This window comes from Biomphalaria glabrata, chromosome 14 (assembly GCF_947242115.1).
Source record: "Biomphalaria glabrata chromosome 14, xgBioGlab47.1, whole genome shotgun sequence".
Lineage (NCBI taxonomy): Eukaryota > Metazoa > Mollusca > Gastropoda > Planorbidae > Biomphalaria > Biomphalaria glabrata.
This window is the reverse complement of record NC_074724.1, coordinates 18,017,953-18,038,863: the sequence shown is the minus strand read 5'-3', so window position 1 is coordinate 18,038,863 and position 20,911 is coordinate 18,017,953. Positions and strand designations below refer to the sequence as shown.

The 20,911-nt window shown below is 38.1% G+C and overlaps 1 protein-coding gene across 1 annotated transcript in view; it reads right to left on the bottom strand.

The window, feature by feature from the left end:
- LOC106078290 (uncharacterized) overlaps positions 1–20,911 on the bottom strand; it is a 28,478-nt gene that overhangs the window by 5,270 nt on the left and 2,297 nt on the right. Inside the window, exons 3-7 of the mRNA XM_056010257.1 lie at positions 19,274–19,510; positions 11,056–11,379; positions 8,206–8,352; positions 4,243–4,276; positions 3,217–3,245 (exon numbers count right to left, since the gene is read on the bottom strand). Coding sequence (XP_055866232.1) covers positions 3,217–3,245; positions 4,243–4,276; positions 8,206–8,352; positions 11,056–11,379; positions 19,274–19,510 — 771 coding nt within the window. The remainder of the gene's footprint in view (positions 1–3,216; positions 3,246–4,242; positions 4,277–8,205; positions 8,353–11,055; positions 11,380–19,273; positions 19,511–20,911) is intronic.

The window sequence follows — 20,911 nt, the reverse complement described above, 5'->3', positions numbered from 1 at the left end:
AGTCAGTTTTATCTATTACATATCATTAGTAAATTTCAGTCACGTCTCTTCAATATTTGCTATGATCCGATTTAGAAAAGTCAGACTCCTCTCCAAATAGACTACTCTCCAAATAGACTACTCTCCAAATAGACTACTCTCCAAATAGACTACTCTCCAAATAGACTACTCTCCAAATAGACTCCTCTCCAAATAGACTCCTCTCCAAATAGACTACTCTCCAAATAGACTACTCTCCAAATAGACTACTCTCCAAATAGACTACTCTCCAAATAGACTACTCTCCAAATAGACAAGGTATTCCAAGGTCTGAATGTGTTGGTTGATGCTGGAGAATAATTTCAATTACATTCGCCAATCCTTCGACTCTCCTTAAATTAGTAATTGTTTTGTCACCACCGTTAACTGATAGCTGCCTGCCAACGGCTCTGTCACTGATATCACGTGTGTTTGTAGTGCAGCCCATGTTTGTATGGTCACGTGTGTTTGTAGTGAAGCCCATGTTTGTGTTCAAAAATACTTTCTTCCTGTTAGAGACAGAGTTTCTATTCTGTAAGTCATCAAAACGTTTATTCATTGTGTGACTTTGGTTTTGAGGATTTCTTGGAGCTTCATGTGCGTTTTAAAATTCAACCTTGCCGAAAAATTTCAACCTGCTGCTGTATCATTGAAACAGTCGTGAAAGTTTGTAGGTCTAAATCTCAGCACAGCCCTATAGCCGCCCAACCGGTGACGTCACGTATAACCACACCACAAGTGATGTCAAGTATAGGCACACCACAGTGGAAGTCACGTATAGTGATGTCATGTATAACCGCACCAGGTACTGTCATGTATTTTGGAGAAAACCTACTGTAAAGTTGAACTTTAGCGACTATGTATGGTAGATGTCACAGAACCAGTGAGGCCACTATTTCCAGGAGGTGGAAGGATTGTAAATATAGATTTTGTTGGTTTGTGTAGTCACACATACCTGTTTAGCATTTTGATGACAAAGCAACACTTTTTTAAAATTCCTCTATTCAGGTTACACACTCATCGGCAAAAAAATTAAACTTCAAATAAAATAAATGGAACCTAGAACTTGGGTGGACACGGTTCTCGAAAACGGCTCTACCGATGGGCATAGACATTCGACAGTTAATATATATCACTGGGGAAAGAATTACTAGCTCGTTGGCCACTCTGGGAAAACTCCAGTTTGACGTCATAATCTTTCAAAGTATAAATAGATAATAATCTCAATTTGGCTAGAAAACGAGAAAATCTTGAACAAACTATACGTCTTCGGATATGTCTGTATGCAGGCCTCATGCATTTTACAGTTTAGAAAATTTATGTTCAGGAACAACTTGCACACAAACTTGTAAGTCGAGATCACCAGATCTATAGTTCTATCTTTAGTGTAGTATAAAGTCTAGTAGATTTATACATTCGCTTAATTCACCAGGATTTTGTTTCTCTCGAAGGGGGGAAATGGGATCGGATAAAAATGTTCTATTCTTTAAAAATCTAAATATTTATTAGTTATTAAGAGAACAAAACCAGCATGTGAGCTGCGCTGACTTGCAGTTGACTTTCAAAAAGTTTTAGCTATAGTGTTCTCGTTTCTCATTATGTTTCCCTATCTTTGCAGTTCTAAATGTCAAATTATTTCCCTTGTTTAAAATTGTCCTCCATTAGGAAAGTAATAGGTCTGCTCAATATATATATATATCTTCTATATTATAAAGTAGAATGTGAGGGGTATGTATGTATGTATGTTACTTATAGACATCAAAACCGCTTGACCAATCTTGATAAAACTAGGCAGGAATGTCCCTTGGGTACCAACTTAGACCGTAGTGTATGTATTGTAGCCCTAAAACAAACTTAAGACCCTCAAAAAAAATAAAGTTGTCCGACTCTATTACAGCTATAGTATTTTATGGATCTAGGCCATGTCTACAATGTTGACATAAGAAAAGATAGAAAGGATTTAGACCTAGATCTAATTTTAAGAAATACACTTTGCGCAGATAGTTTTTTACTTTGACACATGAAAATACAAAAGAAGATCCATTGATTTCATTATATAATAAAATTAACCTTCAATGTTGTGTTTCAAAAGCATTTTTTACATAAATTAGTTCCTGATATCTGTAACTACAGATTTCCTGACGAACATTCTTTCATTAGACAATACCGTAATGAATCGCGTACTAAAAATTATTTCGTTTAATTGTTTACTTTATAATCCCATCCCTAGATCTAAAACTCTAATCCAACTCTAAGATGATAAAACTTCTCTTCGCACAGATAGTTTTATACTTTAACACATAAATATATTAATTAAAGTCCATTCATTTCATATTTTGATCAAATAAACATTCAAATTTGGTTTTCTAAAGCTACATTCGTTAACGAAAGCTGCGAAGCCGAGTTAAAGGCCTAGATCTATATTCATTCATGAATCGCGTACTAAAAATTATTTCGTTTTATTGTTACTTTATAATCCCATCCCTAGATCTAAAACTCTAATTAAACACTAAGATGATAAAACTTCTCTTCGCACAGATAGTCTTATACTTTAACACATAAACATATTAATTAAAGTCCATTCATTTCATATTTTGATCAAATAAACATTCAAATTTGGTTTTCTAAAGCTACATTCGTTTACGACAGCTGCGAAGCCGAGTTGAGATAGGCCTAGATCTATATTCATTCATGACTCGCGTACTAAAAATTATTTCGTTTAATTGTTCACTTTATAATCCCATTTATTTAACAAAGCTATCGCTCTTTTCGTTTTTAATAGATAAGAATGTATCGACTTCGGGTAAACCATTTTCGCAAAACTAATTTTATTTTCGTAGCGAAAGAGAAATAACGTGAAAGGATCATTAGCTACGTTTAACATACATCTACATCCAATCCACTAGATTATTCAAAAGCAAATGTTTTAATTTAAAAAAAAATGGATTTAAGCCTATTAGCTATTTTAACATTGACACATTCGCTTTACTTATTACATTATTATTTCGTTTAATTGTTTACAAAACACTCTCAGTGACTATATCGACAGTAATGCGCAAATAAAGACCCGCGGGTCGCGGGTAACATATGTCTAGTATATATATATATATACTATTGGACTGGAAATATTTATAACAGCTATAATACAATAAATATAAACAGTTTGTAATAAATTAGTACAAAAAAAGGTTACTCTACCTTCAGCGGGTCTGTTTAGACTTTGAGATCTGAAACAGAAGTACAAGACTGGAACTTTCCACTACTGACGTACACAATACAATGTCAACTAGTTGTTTTCAAAACATATTTCACTCAATTATCTTCTTGTCAATTTGTTTGTCTCAATGTTCACAGAAATAAACTATATCCATTATATCACAGGTCTGTGGTTTGTTCATAATCCTTTCTAGGACATAATTAAAAGCTTTATTTGATGACTCGTGTAGTGTCAGCGAGTTTATTGAAGGTAATGGATGGCTGCCTGGTCGTGCGGTTTGCTCGCTGGACTGTCGTTTGGATTTATCGATGGTCCCGGGTTCAAACCCTGCCCGCTCCCATCCCCCGTCGTCCTGAGGGAGGTTTGGACTAGGAAGTAAACTATCTTCAACTCTGAAGGAACATCCAAAACATGTAAAACATTTTACAACAAAACAAAACAAAAGAAAGATTTGTATGGCCTTGTAATATTGGGTAACATGCGGTATGTGGTTTAGCTTGTTTCACAATAGTGAAGGAAAGATGTTTGTATGAATTCAAGTTATAAATACGTTTGTATGATCTTGAATTGTTAGTTTAACCATTTAGGTTTGTATGATCTTGAATTGTTAGTTTAACCATTTAGGTTTGTATGATCTTGAATTGTTAGTTTAACCATTTAGGTTTGTATGATCTTGAATTGTTAGTTTAACCATTTAGGTTTGTATGATCTTGAATTGTTAGTTTAACCATTTAGGTTTGTCAGTTTGTAAAGAGCTTATAATGAACTTGATAAAAATCTTTTAACGTACTCATGTTCTATATTAAAGGATGTTCATATGACGTGAATATGGTATTGAAGAGATGTTCATATGTCATGAATGTGATATTGGAGAGATTAGAAGTGAATATGATATTAGAGAGATCTGGAAGTGATAATGATAAATTGTAAGCTAAAAATTTTGCTTTTTCCCTGATGAACTCTAGAGCTGTGTCTGTTGGACAAATAAGTTAAGAATCCCTTCTTACCTTTCCTTGAGTTGAGCTTTCAGTAAATGTTTTCCTAGAAATGAGAAATAAAATAAATCAATTGTAAAGATAAACAAAGAAGCATACATATCATTTTTTGTAAATATTAATGTACCAATAGAATGTGTTTTTAAAGTGTTTATTGTAAAGGTGTTAAATTGTTAAAGTTTCTAGCCGTTGAGCGACTCCAGACACAAATCTATCCTCACACGCAAATCTTGGGGGAGCTACCACCTTCTACCAAGCGCGTCCCCAGGTGTCAGTTAGGGAAGGACCTTAGATATAAGGGTTAGCTGTGAATACCAAATAAACAGCCGCGTACCAACTTGTTTGCAGTCATGGAGGATGAGGTGAAGTATTCCAGTGGTTAGAATATTTACTAAAAACATCTCAGAAATCTGGGAAATGATTACAAAAAGAGAGTATAGGGCGCTCTAACTCTAAACCCGGGTAGATGAAGCTCGTTAGCTAGGGATAGCAGTTCATCTAGGAGAGAAAACTCAGAAAATAAACACCTGCTGCCTTGCAGATGATCTTGGATGATCAAAGGCTATGGGAGTATACCCAAAACGAAAAACAAGCTGAAGTCGGAGTCAATGGGCGTCATGGCGCATAACACATTGAAACGCAACCTCATCTATGTTGGAGTTCAGTAACAATTCTAATAGATGTGGCGTCCTGCCTGTGAAATCCCGCCGCGCAGGTAGAATCCGGGCTCTCCGCCACATAAGCGAGCTGGTGGTTGTTCTATCTCTGCCTGTGGAGCCAGTGGCTTGGACAAGAAAGTAAAAATTAATGGTCAACACTCCAAGAATGAGACAACTTATGTATCGGAAGGTCAAAATTGGAACCTGAGAGAGATGAGATGAGCTCCTATTGAAAAATCAGAGCAGGAAGGACTCAATCCTCTCGAAGTGCTCTGGCAAAAAAACTGGGCCGTTTGGCGTAATGCCCCGTAGCTACCATACATGTCGAGTGACTGCTCAGACACTTCCCCCCTTAGCTCTCGGACACTCGTACAAGATATGCGACACTGTTTTGACGCTCTCTCCAAAGTGATGGCATCGGGAGTCGTAGTTCGGGCGGAACCAAGCAAAGTATGCCCCAACAGGACAATGTTCCGTCCTACACTGTGCAATGATTGCTTGTTCTGACCTCCTTAACCGCCACCACGGATCGTCGCGATCTGGGTGACGCATATGCTGCCAGACACTACGTGCTCTATCGCATTCCTCCCAGGACTTTAACCACTTCTCATGAATGAGTGCTCGGATTTCTGCCGTTGCTTGTAGAAACGTGCTTGGTGCTTCGAGGTGTGTGGCTGCCAAAGCTCCCTTTCGTGCAAGGGAGTCTGCCGTTTCATTGCCCCTAACGCCGCAATGTGAAGGCGCCCACTGCATGAAAACGACAGCTCCAATAGCTCGGAGGATGTTATCTGCGGCGCTGACTGCCTCTTCTATTACGGGCAACCCTCCCCCGCTAGTAGACTGGACAGTAGTTGCGCTAGTTTCACTTTGGGTCATTTGGGCTCTAATAGCCTCGAATGCCAGAGTTATCCCTGTAAGTTCGGCGTCCATGGAACATGAAGCGAAGCCGCATGGACTAGAGAGCCGGTTTGGTTCTGGCCGGTCTTGGTAGACTATAAGGGCCCCATACCCAGATCTATCTGGATCCCTCAATACCAACTCATCGGTATAACAGAAAATGGCATCTGATGGGTAGAACTTTGATGTAGCTGATGCCAAATTTTGGAGTATGGCAGGTGTTAATCGCCTCTTGGTGGCTCCCTTATGCCCTATAAGGGACAGGTTAATTTGTGGGTCTGGCAATCTCCTCCACGGAGGGCAAGTACTTATTCTTATAATGGGAACTCTATCAGTGGAGAGCCCAGCTGTTTTACTCAAATTGGTTGCAATGTGCAGGAACGAGCGCATTTTGATACGGTTCCTCTCTCTCCACTAGTTTACTAATATTGTAGTAGGTAGCTTAAAGTCGCCCCTTTTATAACTCTCATAAGCCGTGAGTACCGCCCTCTCCCTCATTAAGTTTAATGGGGCCACGTTACATAGAATTTCAGCAGCGTTTGTTGGGCTTGTCCAAAAGCTGCAGCAAATGAACCTTAGTGCCTGTAGTCGGTCGAGAAATTGGAACCAGTGAAATCTGCCCATGTAAAGTGTCACCAGAGAATGCTGACCATGTCCTTCAAAACTGTTCTTTTTACCATGAGGCCCGTACAAGACACTGGCCCAAAACACCCCAATAGAAAGAAAACTATATACAGAGCGTTCCCTGATTTAGAAACCACTGCGCAATTCATCTCATATATTGGTCTAGTCACTGAACGCTCCAACATAAAAATGACAACGAGGAAGAAGAAGAAGACACAAATCTATTCTCACACTCAAATTTATTCTCACAGGTAACTCTATTCTCACACGTTAATCTATTCTCACAGTTAAATCTATTCTCACACTCTAATCTATTCCAAAGTAAATTTTCACACGTCAATCTATTCTCACACGTTAATTTATTCTCACACGTAAATCTATTCTCAAATACAAATCTATTCTCACGTGTAAATCTATTCTCACATGTAAATCTATTCTCACACTCAAATCTATTCTCACACTCAAATCTATTCTCACATTCAAATCTATTCTCACATTCAAATATATTCTCTCACTCAAATCTATTCTCACACTTAAATCTATTCTCACACTTAAATCTATTCTCACACTTAAATCTATTCTCACACTTGTTACCACATGACTTAGCCTTCACTTCTTTTGACCATAACTTAGCGAGGACACATTTGGTGGAAACGTTTGAGCCATTCGAGCAAGAAGCAGTAGATAAGCGATTCTCAAACTGAGGGGCATGGGGCAAACGCGATATTTTTAAAGAGGAACATCTCTGTTGTATTTGGATTGTATTGAATCTCTGATTATAAAAAAATCTTGTAAGAACGACAGTATTAGCAAATGTTTAATAAATGACATTACTAATTAAAGTGAAGACTAAGTATAACTCTTTCTTTGATATGTTAATGAAACAACTTGCTATATACTCTGTGAGATGTTAATGAAACAACTTGTTATATACTCAGTGAGATGTTAATGAAGCAACTTGTTATATACTTAGTGAGATGTTAATGAAACAACTTGTTATATACTCAGTGAGATGTTAATGAAACAACTTGTTATATACTCTGTGAGATGTTAATGAAACAACTTGTTATATACTCAGTGAGATGTTAATGAAACAACTTGTTAGATACTCTGTGTGATGTTAATGAAAAAACTTGTTATATACTCTGTGTGATGTTAATGAAAAAACTTGTTATATACTCTGTGTGATGTTAATGAAACAACTTGTTATAAACTCAGTGAGATGTTCATGAAACAACTTGTTATATACTCAGTGAGATGTTAATGAAACAACTTGTTATATACTCAGTGAGGTGTTAATGAAACAACTTGTTATATACTCTGTGTGATGTTAATGAAACAACTTGTTATATACTCTGTGTGATGTTAATGAAACAACTTGTTATATACTCAGTGAGATGTTAATGAAACAACTTGTTATATACTCTGTGAGATGTTAATGAAACAACTTGTTATATACTCTGTGAGATGTTAATGAAACAACTTGTTATATACTCTGTGAGTTGTTAATGAAACAACTTGTTATATACTCTGTGTGATGTTAATGAACAAACTTGTTATATACTCAGTGAGATGTTAATGAAACAACTTGTTATATACTCTGTGAGTTGTTAATGAAACAACTTGTTATATACTCTGTGAGTTGTTAATGAAACAACTTGTTATATACTCTGTGTGATGTTAATGAAACAACTTGTTATATACTCAGTGAGATGTTCATGAAACAACTTGTTATACACTCAGTGAGATGTTAATGAAACAACTTTGATGTAATTTATGATCAACAATCTCTTACCTTTTAGTTTAAAGAAAACGGTCGCTATGACCACGGTGGTAACAACAAACGAACAGGCCAGAGTTACAGGGAGAATTGGAAAGTCAGGGTTATCCGAATAAGGTCTACCATTGATTGACTTGGCATCTCTGGGTGTGGCTGAATCCACTATGAAATAGGATGTGTTAGAAATAGCTTTAACAATGTCAAACTTTAACTGTGGATGTAATTCATCATGAAAACGACATTCTAACTCTATGACATTAAAATGTCAAGCATCTCACTATTCAATATAATAGTTGATTTAAGCTTTCATTCCTTGGGGCAGACTATGTCATCTGTTTCTATGGCTGTAGGTGAACGAGGATATTCATTGGCTACCACAATGACCAACTACATTAAGCTCGAATTCTACGTCTTCAAATGGATTCCAACACGAGCCTCCTCACTTTGAAAGTCAAATGCTTCCCCAATCAGTTACCATGCCTCATTGAAGTTTAAAAAATGGTCGTTAAATTCATCCATGGATACAAAGAAATGACACTTGTGATAAAACGTCCTATTCCTACATCCTACCCCAATGCTGAGCTAACGAAAATAACAACCAACTCTAGCTCATCCGTCAATCTTACTCAAACACAAAATACTGAATTACTGTTTCCAGCATGGTGATCACCAAAACTGACCATAACAACCAAAATGTTAGTCTGCAACGCCTGGATGGTGAGCATTCTTCCTTAAGTCAACATACAGGCACCAAGATCATGAATGAAACAGTTTTTACTTTCGCTGCACGCGGCTCATAATGTGTATCTCCTGAAAGAATCGTTTTTCCAATAAGGAACTTTTGAAATTGACCAATACGCACAGTATCTATGCTCTTTGGACACAGAGAAGACTATTTAGGTTCGGACATCCATATGAGCTGTAGGATTTCTTAAGGGCATTCTCTATGCTGAGCTTAAGAAGTGAGTCAGACCCAACAGAAATCTCCTAACGCAAGAACAGAGAACTACTGGAATCAGGAAAAGCAAAAGGGGGACAAACGCACCAATGCGGACAGCTTAGAGACAGAGTTGCGTGCTTGTACAAACCTCACTGACAGCAAAAGAATGAAGCTGCCGAGGACAAAAGAATGAGAAAGAAAGCTGCCCTATAGCCCTAAATTAAGTATATCCACATGCACGAACTTTGGCATAGTTTGCCGCTACAGATGGAACAGGTGGGCTTGCTTAGTCACATCACATTCTGCCCGGTATCAAGAAGAAACAAAAACCAGTGATTTATCTGGGCGCATCCTTTGTCTTTTGAGACAGAAGGAGTAGGAGCTATATAATCAACCATTTATTCTACTAAAGTACACAATACTAACTAAAAAACTGAATGTAAAACTTCAACACTTGACATCAACTAAAGCGTGTCCTTATCCTCATTCCTAAACAAAACATTCCGAGCTCTAGAAACAAACAACACATTGAGATATAAGAAAATCATTCTAAACATTGGAAAAAGAAACAATAAACAGAATATCTCTGAACATGATATTTATTAACTGAATGCTAGTCTTTTAAAAACCTTTTTGGGGGTTTATCTCTAGCAGCAAAACTTTGATGAAGACTGAAATGTTTTTTCAGCATTCGGGAAATTACAATCAACACTCCCGGCACCTATTGTCACATAGCCTAACAATGTCTAGGGATTTACTGAACGTAACCATCTACTTTATATTTAAATTGTCGAAATAATATTCTCTTGTATATTTAAAGAACTAATGACCAACTATATCTAAGACTTTGGAATCGATTTGATCGGTGACATGCCTGGGAGAATGGTAAGCTCCTCTTATGGTCGTCACAATGGTCATGAGTAAAAACCAGGCTCTTGATATACCTTTAGATAGAGCTTTGAAACAGCGAATGTCGAGAGAGTTGAGTCAGAGACTCTAGAACTCTAGGCCAATCAAAGCTCCCTTCAGCAGGCCTGTCTCAAAAATTGTTTTGAGAGAGGTTCAAGAAGATGTCTTTGTTCAAATGATGCTAAATCCCAAGACTCTCAGAACTAAAAGTTAAGCTGAAGGCCGAGCACACCGGGGACCTCCATCATTTGACTTCAATGTACCACACTAAACATGAGGGCGTCAGCCATAGAACGGCTATTCAGAAATAGCGTCTGGATCATTGTTGGGACAATGAACAACGGGAGCAATATTTGATTATTCTTTTGGCCAAGTTGTCTTCTGAGGAGTCTTCTCTAACGGTCATTTCTACTCGGGCGCCACTATGAGGCTGGGTAGCGAAGTCCGGGCTTCGGAACAAATGAAACTTGTACGTGTTAGTATTTATACTATTGATAGAATTTAAATAATTTGATTTGCTTCTTTCTTTACTGAATTCTGGATTAATCTTTTATATTCATTACAGTTGTAAGTAAAACTGTTTTCGAGAATCAGGTCATTTTAAGCAGAGTGAATATAAAGTGGAGGAAGTCAAGTTTCACCATTGCTGCTATCAAACTTCAATTGATCGTAAAATAAAAACAACAGTTCAATCTTTAATAGTGTCACAGTAAGCTAATTTCTTGTTAGGCTAATATCTTAAAGTGTATTACAATTCTATAGTCTACAAGTTACAAATGTGTATGTTGACTAGACAAAAAATGTCAACATTTATTTAATATGTCAAATATATTTGGATGAAAGTAGAAGACTACAAAACGAGATTGTTTCCCCCCTAGTTTTGAGGGGATGCAGCCGGACAATCTAAGTTGATGCATATAACAAATATAACAAATATAACAATAAATGTTTTGCAACTAGGTTTTAAGTAAAACAAAACTAATAATATTTTTATTTGATAAAAAATGACAATGTACCTGGTTCGTGTAAAGGAAGTATTGTAATGGTCATGTTAGTACAGAAACTCTCTGCTTTAAAATTGGAACACATAGTGAAGGTCTGGTTGCCCATGTCTTGCGTTGTGATGTTGTTGATCACAATCTTGATTTGTTGGCGCCATTTGTTCCTTGTTTCGGATGTCTGAATGCACAACTTGGTCCCACATTTGTTGATGGCATTCTGTTTTTGATAGAGTATAGTTAGTTGATGGTTCAGTGCGAGTAGGACATCAACACTCACATTGACTGAGTCTCCCAGTTCAACTCTCACTGTTTGATCAGATTTCATAAGTTGAGGTGGACCTACAGAGAAATGTGGAGTTTTTAAGTATTTGAAAGTGTTGATATTGCTTATACTATACAGTCATCGAATAGTTCTATGTGGATTGTACTTATACTTAACGTTAGAGGACAAACCTCTGAAGATAGTCAGACGTAGGTAGAATTCAAGAAAGTAGACAAAATATGCAGAGAAACATAGCGTAGGTCGACAAAGTGTAAATAGCGGACAAAATGCAGGTAAAAAGAACCACCTAGCTAAACAAAAGCTCAATTTAAAATTAAAAAACAGAACCATACAGATACTTTGAAGATTGACAAAGCGTTGATTTAACGTAAGTAGACAGAACCATGCCGATAGACATAGTATATATTTAACGTAAGTAGATAGAACCATGCCGATAGACATAGTGTATATTTAACGTAAGTAGATAGAACCATGCTGATAGACATAGTGTATATTTAACGTAAGTAGATAGAACCATGCTGATAGACATGGTGTATATTTAAACGTAAGTAGATAGAACCATGCCGATAGACATAGTGTATATTTAACGTAAGTAGATAGAACCATGCTGATAGACATAGTGTATATTTAACGTAAGTAGATAGAACCATGCTGATAGACATAGTGTATATTTAACGTAAGTAGATAGAACCATGCTGATAGACATAGTGTATATTTAAACGTAAGTAGATAGAACCATGCCGATAGACATAGTGTATATTGAACGTAAGTAGATAGAACCATGCTGATAGACAGTGTATATTTAACGTAAGTAGATAGAACCATGCTGATAGACATAGTGTATATTTAACATAAGTAGATAGAACCATGCCGATAGACATAGTGTATATTTAAACATAAGTAGATAGAACCATGCCGATAGACATAGTGTATATTTAAACGTAAGTAGATAGAACCATGCCGATAGACATAGTGTATATTTAAACATAAGTAGATAGAACCATGCCGATAGACATAGTGTATATTTAAACATAAGTAGATAGAACCATGCCGATAGACATAGTGTATATTTAAACGTAAGTAGATAGAACCATGACGATAGAAATAGTGTATATTTAAACGTAAGTAGATAGAACCATGCCGATAGACATAGTGTATATTTAAACGTAAGTAGATAGAACCATGCCGATAGACATAGTGTATATTTAAACATAAGTAGATAGAACCATGCCGATAGACATAGTGTATATTTAAACATAAGTAGATAGAACCAAGCCGATAGACATAGTGTATATTTAAACATAAGTAGATAGAACCATGCCGATAGACATAGTGTATATTTAAACGTAAGTAGATAGAACCATGCCGATAGACATAGTGTATATTTAAACGTAAGTGGATAGAACCATGCCGATAGACATAGTGTATATTTAACATAAGTAGATAGAACCATGCCGATAGACATAGTGTATATTTAACATAAGTAGATAGAACCATGCCGATAGACATAGTGTATATTTAACATAAGTAGATAGAACCATGACGATAGACATAGTGTATATTTAAACGTAAGTAGATAGAACCATGACGATAGACATAGTGTATATTTAAACGTAAGTAGATAGAACCATGCCGATAGACATAGTGTATCCCAAGGCATGAATCAAGCTCTATTCGTATCTCAAGGCATGAATCAGGCTCTATTCGTATCTCAAGACATGAACCAGGCTATTCGTATCCCATGGCGTGAACTAGCCCGACTAATAGACATGAATTTAGCAGTCTACGTAAAATTACTCAAGAATATAATTAACTGTATTCAAGAGATAACGGAGGACCTACACACTCTCACTTGTGTATTGACTGTAGGTCACTAGGTTTACCCAGTAACTGGTCAACATTTGGCCATAAGGATCTTTAACAAACAGAAAAGTGACAACTTTTGGATCCACGTTATCACAAGCGATGGAGTTGCCTAGCACGAGCTTCTCTGTCGGATTAGAGAAAGCAGAAGTTGTCTTTAAAAAAGTACGGCCTATCTGAACAAACAAATCAATTAGCCTGGACACCAAGATCCATCTTATAAATGTTGTCCCAGCACCAACTACGCTTTGGGACATAGAAGATTGAAACGAGGCTAAACGTGACTCAGCAATGATGACTGAGAAAGATCCTAGAAATAATATACCGAGATCTTGCTACCAATAGAGAAATTCTTTCCCTGAAAGGCCTTTGTCCACTAAGGGAAGTAGTGAGCGAACGTCGTATAAGAATTGTGGGGCATAGAGTTCAAGAGAAACACGTTGACCAAAGTCTGTGAGTGAAGGTGAAAGACGAACAGCGAACACTTCCATGTCTAACATCAGAGTGAAGGTAAAAGACGAACAGCGAACACTTCCATGTCTAACATCAGAGTGAAGGTGAAAGACGAACAGCGAACACTTCCATGTCTAACATCAGAGTGAAGGTGAAAGACGAACAGCGAACACTTCCATGTCTAACATCAGAGTGAAGGTGAAAGACGAACAGCGAACACTTCAATGTCTAACATCAGAGTGAAGGTGAAAGACGAACAGCGAACACTTCCATGTCTAACATCAGAGTGAAGGTGAAAGACGAACAGCGAACACTTCCATGTCTAACATCAGAGTGAAGGTGAAAGACGAACAGCGAACACTTCCATGTCTAACATCAGAGTGAAGGTGAAAGACGAACAGCGAACACTTCCATGTCTAACATCAGAGTGAAGGTTAAAGACGAACAGCGAACACTTCCATGTCTAACATCAGAGTGAAGGTGAAAGACGAACAGCGAACACTTCCATGTCTAACATCAGAGTGAAGGTGAAAGACGAACAGCGAACACTTCCATGTCTAACATCAGAGTGAAGGTGAAAGACGAACAGCGAACACTTCCATGTCTAACATCAGAGTGAAGGTGAAAGACGAACAGCGAACACTTCCATGTCTAACATCAGAGTGAAGGTGAAAGACGAACAGCGAACACTTCCATGTCTAACATCAGAGTGAAGGTGAAAGACGAACAGCGAACACTTCCATGTCTAACATCAGAGTAAAGAAGAAAGACGAACAGCGAACACTTCCATGTTTAACATCTGAGTGAAGGTGAAAGATGAACAGCGAACACTTCCATGTCTAACATCAGAGTGAAGGTGAAAGATGAACATAGAACAGCGAACACTTCCATGTCTAACATCAGAGTGAAGGTTAAAGACGAACAGCGAACACTTCCATGTCTAACATCAGAGTGAAGGTGAAAGACGAACAGCGAACACTTCCATGTCTAACATCAGAGTGAAGGTTAAAGACGAACATCGAACACTTCCATGTCTAACATCAGAGTGAAGGTTAAAGACGAACAGCGAACACTTCCATGTCTAACATCAGAGTGAAGGTTAAAAACGAACAGCGAACACTTCCATGTCTAACATCAGAGTGAAGGTTAAAGACGAACAGCGAACACTTCCATGTCTAACATCAAAGTGAAGGTGAAAGACGAACAGCGAACACTTCCATGTCTAACATCAGAGTGAAGGTTAAAGACGAACAGCGAACACTTCCATGTCTAACATCAGAGTGAAGGTTAAAGACGAACAGCGAACACTTCTTTTTTTAGAAGACTGAGCGCTCCAGCTGTTAAGAGACTGTGGAAGTCGCCTTAGACAGACCTCTGTGGAGAAAGCTTGCATCCTATGCGCAGGCTTTAGTCTATGTGTTTCTCACCTTTTTACCGCAAAAGATATTAATTTTGCCACCCATATGATCAAATTACTTTACCCAGAGTTTTCCAGGGCGAAGCCCAGGGTGCCAACCGATTGTATGCATTTCTAAGTTTCAGAAACAGTTTACCCTGGCGTCTACGACACATTATTTTTTATTGTAAGAATGAAGATTGCAAGTCAGAATTGAATTAAAGGCAGTAAGAGAATGAAGGTTTTGAATGAGCTTTATCGTCGTATTCAGCAAGTTGTCTTGTATGGGGCATGTTTAGTTCACACAGAAGACGTCCATAAAACTACGCAGAACCACGCTACTGCGATACTTAATTCGAGAAACATTTGCCCGTTCTAAAGTAAGGTGGCAGACTGCAAGGCTGTAAGGTAGAATCGATCTTGTTGGCAGACTACAGAGCTGTCAGGGAGAATTGATCTTGTTGGCAGACTTTAAGGCTGTGAGGGAGAATCGATCTTGTTGGCAGACTACAAGGCTGGGAGGGAGAATCAATCTTGTTGGCAGACTACAAGGCTGTGAGGGAGAATCGATCTTGTTGGCAGACTACAAAGCTGTGAGGGAGAATCGATCTTGTTGGCAGACTACAAAGCTGTAAGGGAGAATCGATCTTGTTGGCAGACTACAAGGCTGTGAGAGAGAATCGATCTTGTTGGCAGACTACAAGGCTGTGAGGGAGAATCGATCTTGTTAGCAGACTACAAGGCTGTGAGAGAGAATCGATCTTGTTAGCAGACTACAAGGCTGTGAGAGAGAATCGATCTTGTTGGCAGACTACAAGTCTGTGAGGGAGAATCGATCTTGTTGGTAGACTACAAATCTGTGAGGGAAAATCGATCTTGTTGGCAGACTACAAAGCTGTGATGGAGAATCGATCTTGTTGTTAACGAATTTCACGAAAGAAAAAAAAAAAGACGTGGCTTAATTGAATTTCTGAAACATTGTATATACAATCGTTTTAAACTGGACAGTCCAATATGGAGTAACTACAGTGCAAATACAACCGATTTTGGTCCTTAAAAAAACCTTTCACCCCCCTTTCCTTTTTTAAAAATTTTGGAATCACTTCTAACGTTGTACACAATTGTGCCGAAAGTAATCATCTATCTTTATATTTCTCTTCATGGCCCAACCACCAAAAGTCATAGAAAGATAACCCTTTTATTCATGCAAGTCGGACGGACTAAAGTTACCCGAAGTGACTTTGTATATTCACCCGTCACTAAATAGCAGGGCCGGACTTCACCATTGTGGGGCCCTATGCGAAACAGATTTCGCGGGGCCAAGTTTGGGTAGGGAAGTGGATAATTTGTGAAATTTAAGAGTTTGTATTTGAAAATAAATTCGTCTTTGCATTTTATTCATTTTTTACTACGTACAGAATTATTTTACGAGCCTTGCGTGTAGCAAAGTCATACAGTATGTCATAAAAACTCTATTTCCTGCATAGATCACGCTCAATAGCAAGAGTTACCAAATGTTTCAATCTATCTACGATAATTCTTCATTAGTTTGAGGCGCGAGAAGCTTCTTTTACCAGATTCCACAATTACGGGTATTGTATAATGGCGTTTTATTTATTCCGCGTAGGATTAGAGTTTTCAATATTATTATACCCCAAAATGACAAATTTGTCTATAATTCAGATTTTTATGCTACGCCGCGGGTCGACTAGTATATAATATTGATATAAAGATGTTTGGCTATCTAGCTACAGTTTCTTAAAAATAAGTAGTTTGCAAAAATGCATTTAGAAAACTGGATTTTTTCACTTGGGTGTCACCCCTGGCGGGTATCATCCGGTGTGGCCAGAACCCCCCGATCCTCTAGTGATGCCATTGTAATTAGCACTTTCTGTAGTCTAATAAATGTTTACACATTTGTAACATTGAACTACAAAACACTCAGTTAAAAAACAGTCAGCTAATTCTACGTTGTCCTTTAACATATGATGTCCAATTATTATTATTGGATAGATCAACTACTCAAACAGTGATTCTCAAACTATGGCTCGCGGTGCTATAAGGTCCTCAAACGTTTTATGAACATAAGAGCATAATGAAGCTGTTGAGGTTCCCCAGACTTTATGTCAATGCGGCACGTGACATGGCCCCAGGCCGCACTGTTAAAGAAGACTAAAGAAAAGTGAAGTACCTCTTTCAGAACTTGGAGTAGAGGATGTAGAAATCATCTGGTTTTGTGATCCCAGGTAAACGAGGATGTCACATGGCTAGCACAATGACCAATCGACTTTACTTTTCCCCACTTCATGTCAGGCACCCATTAGCGTTTGGTTGACTAAGAGACGCCTTTTAAGTCCCGAAATTAAAAATCCTAGCCTCATCGGAATTCGAACTTGAGACCGCCCTCGGTTCAAAATCAAGTGCCTTACCCCTCAGCCACCACATCCCCTGAGGTATGACAGTCAAAACAAAAATCTAATTTTCAAGTCCAAAATTCGAGGGTGTAACAAAGTGAAGATAAAGCTTATTAATACTTTTGAATGGAAAGTATTTTAACGTATCCTACGTCCCTTCGGGCAATGTCCAACTTGCTTTATGTTTCTGAAGGTCGTTGTATCTAATTAAGAGTAATTTAAACTCTTTGGTTTGATCTCATTAGGATCCATGAAAGAAGAATTTAAAGTTTTGAAACTTTCATAAGAAAAACTTCATCACAAAGAGCATGCAAGGAAGTAAGTGCAAAGTTATATGGTAGTGGTTGTGGTAGTGGTAGTGGTTGTGGTAGTGGTAGTGGTTGTGGTAGTGGTAGTACTGCTTTTGTATAACCTATCTTTATTAAGCTTGGTTAGGCCAATAATAGAATATGCATTCTCTGTTTGGAGGCCCTCAACTAAAAAACAAACAAACATAAACAACATTAAGAAACTAGAACAGATACAAAATAGAGCAGTGAGATTCATAACAAACGAATATTTACAATTGACTAGAGTAACAACTTTAGTAAAAACACTAAATTTAGAAAGCCTTCAGGATAGAAGACTTCAAATTATAGTAGCAATTATACATGAAACATTGAACTATAATCTTCAAATACAAAAACAATAAATACAAATACTCCTTCTTCCCTAGTGCTATTAGAGCATGGAGTGGGTTGACTGAGCCAGCCAGGAAAGCCAAGGACTTGTCAGTCATTTTTTAACATGCATGACTAGATTAACCAAGGAACACGAGTAGGAAGAAATCATATTCTTTTTTGAAATAACGTCTGTATTTTATAAGATAAGATTCCGAGCTGCACTAGCATGTTCAGTGTTCTCTTTCCCTTTTGTGGACAAGTGGGGTGGAGGTGGTATGTGAAAGGTTTGTTTCTTTAGAGGTTTCTCCTTCTGTGGACAAGTGGGGTGGAGGTGGTATGTGAAAGGTTTGTTTCTTTAGAGGTTTCTCCTTCTGTGGACAAGTGGGGTGGAGGTGGTATGTGAAAGGTTTGTTTCTTTAGAGGTTTCTCCTTTTGTGGACAAGTGAGGTGGAGGTGATATCTGAAAGAAGGTTTTCTTTAGAGGTTTCTCCTTTTGTGGACAAGTGGGGTGGAGGTGGTATGTGAAAGGTTTGTTTCTTTAGAGGTTTCTCCTTCTGTGGACAAGTGGGGTGGAGGTGGTATGTGAAAGGTTTGTTTCTTTAGAGGTTTCTCCTTCTGTGCACAAGTGGGGTGGAGGTGGTATGTGAAAGGTTTGTTTCTTTAGAGGTTTCTCCTTCTGTGGACAAGTGGGGTGGAGGTGGTATGTGAAAGGTTTGTTTCTTTAGAGGTTTCTCCTTCTGTGGACAAGTGGGGTGGAGGTGGTATGTGAAAGGTTTGTTTCTTTAGAGGTTTCTCCTTCTGTGGACAAGTGGGGTGGAGGTGGTATGTGAAAGGTTTGTTTCTTTAGAGGTTTCTCCTTTTGTGGACAAGTGAGGTGGAGGTGATATCTGAAAGAAGGTTTTCTTTAGAGGTTTCTCCTTTTGTGGACAAGTGGGGTGGAGGTGGTATGTGAAAGGTTTGTTTCTTTAGAGGTTTCTCCTTCTGTGGACAAGTGGGGTGGAGGTGGTATGTGAAAGGTTTGTTTCTTTAGAGGTTTCTCCTTTTGTGGACAAGTGAGGTGGAGGTGATATCTGAAAGAAGGTTTCCTTTAGAGGTTTGAGTACATAGACTACAACTTACGAAGGTTTCCTTTAGAGGTTTGAGTACATAGACTACAACTTACAATCATAAACTATTACATCTCCTGGTTTTGAACCGCAGTAATATGTTCCCATAGTTTCACAAGTCACGTGGTTAAAAGTATACTCGCAGGGGGAGGTGTAGCATAAAGTCAAATTTTTCTTGTCCATAGTTTGTATTGAGACTTCAGAAGATATATTTAGTTCACAGCTTAATTTCAAATTCCAATTTTTTTTAATGTTTACAGATGGACTTTTAAATGTGAAAACTGGTGGTGGACCTGGCATAAAAATAAGAAAATCATATGAAATGCAAGAGAAAACGAGAACGGCAGCATGATTTAACGTGCCAATAATATAAAAAAATATGTTTCAAAATTAAAAATAATAATTAAATGTGTTTTAAAACATAACAAGAATAAATGTGATCTGAATGGGAAAGTGGGGCACTTAGTGGCTTTATGAAAATTATTTGTAATAACATTGTCACGTAAAGTACGCTCGAAGGTCTCACGATTTGAGTAAATTAGTTATTTAAAGCAAACCTAATTATTAATTATAGCAATCAATTATTTTTGGGTATTGAACAAGGGAAATAAATGCTACTTATTAAGAGATGTGGATGTATAGGCCTTTGTGAAGTTATTCCCTTATTACATTTGGTACTGTTTTTTTCCTCCCACTTTCTATGCTCGGATAAAGTTGAAAGTTCGCGCCATGATCCAAATTCAATGACAATACATACATATAAGAAAAAGAAAACAATTAGTGAATCAATTACTGTCTAGATATTAATTAGTTTTATATAGAAAAAAGGCAGCCATACAATGTTGGGTTTCTCCCCTTAGACGAGCTTTGTTTAATTTTGTTCTATTGATTGAAGTTGAACCCGAGCTCCTGCCAAACATCCCAGCCACTTTATCTTAACGATAACAAACATGACCTTCAATCTTATCTTGATGAAATAAAAATAAATTCTGTGCTAAAAATGTAAAATACAAATTCTCTGCACAAAATACAAAAAGTCACGTGATGTAAACAGATAGTCCATGGTGGCATTAAACAACTTCACAAAATGTGAGACCATTCATTGAAGAAGGCCTGAACACTGACCAGCGACTTGTGGGCAGTGGAGTCCACTCGAGACCATTCGATGAAGGCCTGAACACTGACCAGCGACTTGTGGGCAGTGGAGTCCAGTCGAGACCATTCGTTAAAGAAGGCCTGAACACTGACCAGCGACTTGTGGGCAGTGGAGACCACTCGAGACCATTCGATGAAGAAGGCCTGAACACTGACCAGCGACTTGTGGGCAGTGGAGACCACTCGAGACCATTCGATGAAGGCCTGAACACTGACCAGCGACTTGTGGGCAGTGGAGACCACTCGAGACCATTCGATGAAGGCCTGAACACTGACCAGCGACTTGTGGGCAGTGGAGTCCACTCGAGACCATTCGATGAAGGCCTGAACACTGACCAGCGACTTGTGGGCAGTGGAGACCACTCGAGACCATTCGATGAAGGCCTGAACACTGACCAGCGACTTGTGGGCAGTGGAGACCAATAGCTCGTTGCCAGGTTGTAAAGACCTGTGACGTGGCAACGAGCTATTGGTCTCAAGTGTCCACAGGTTGCGACGTTGAAGGTCTGTGCTCAGACCTCCAATGATCATTGGTCTCG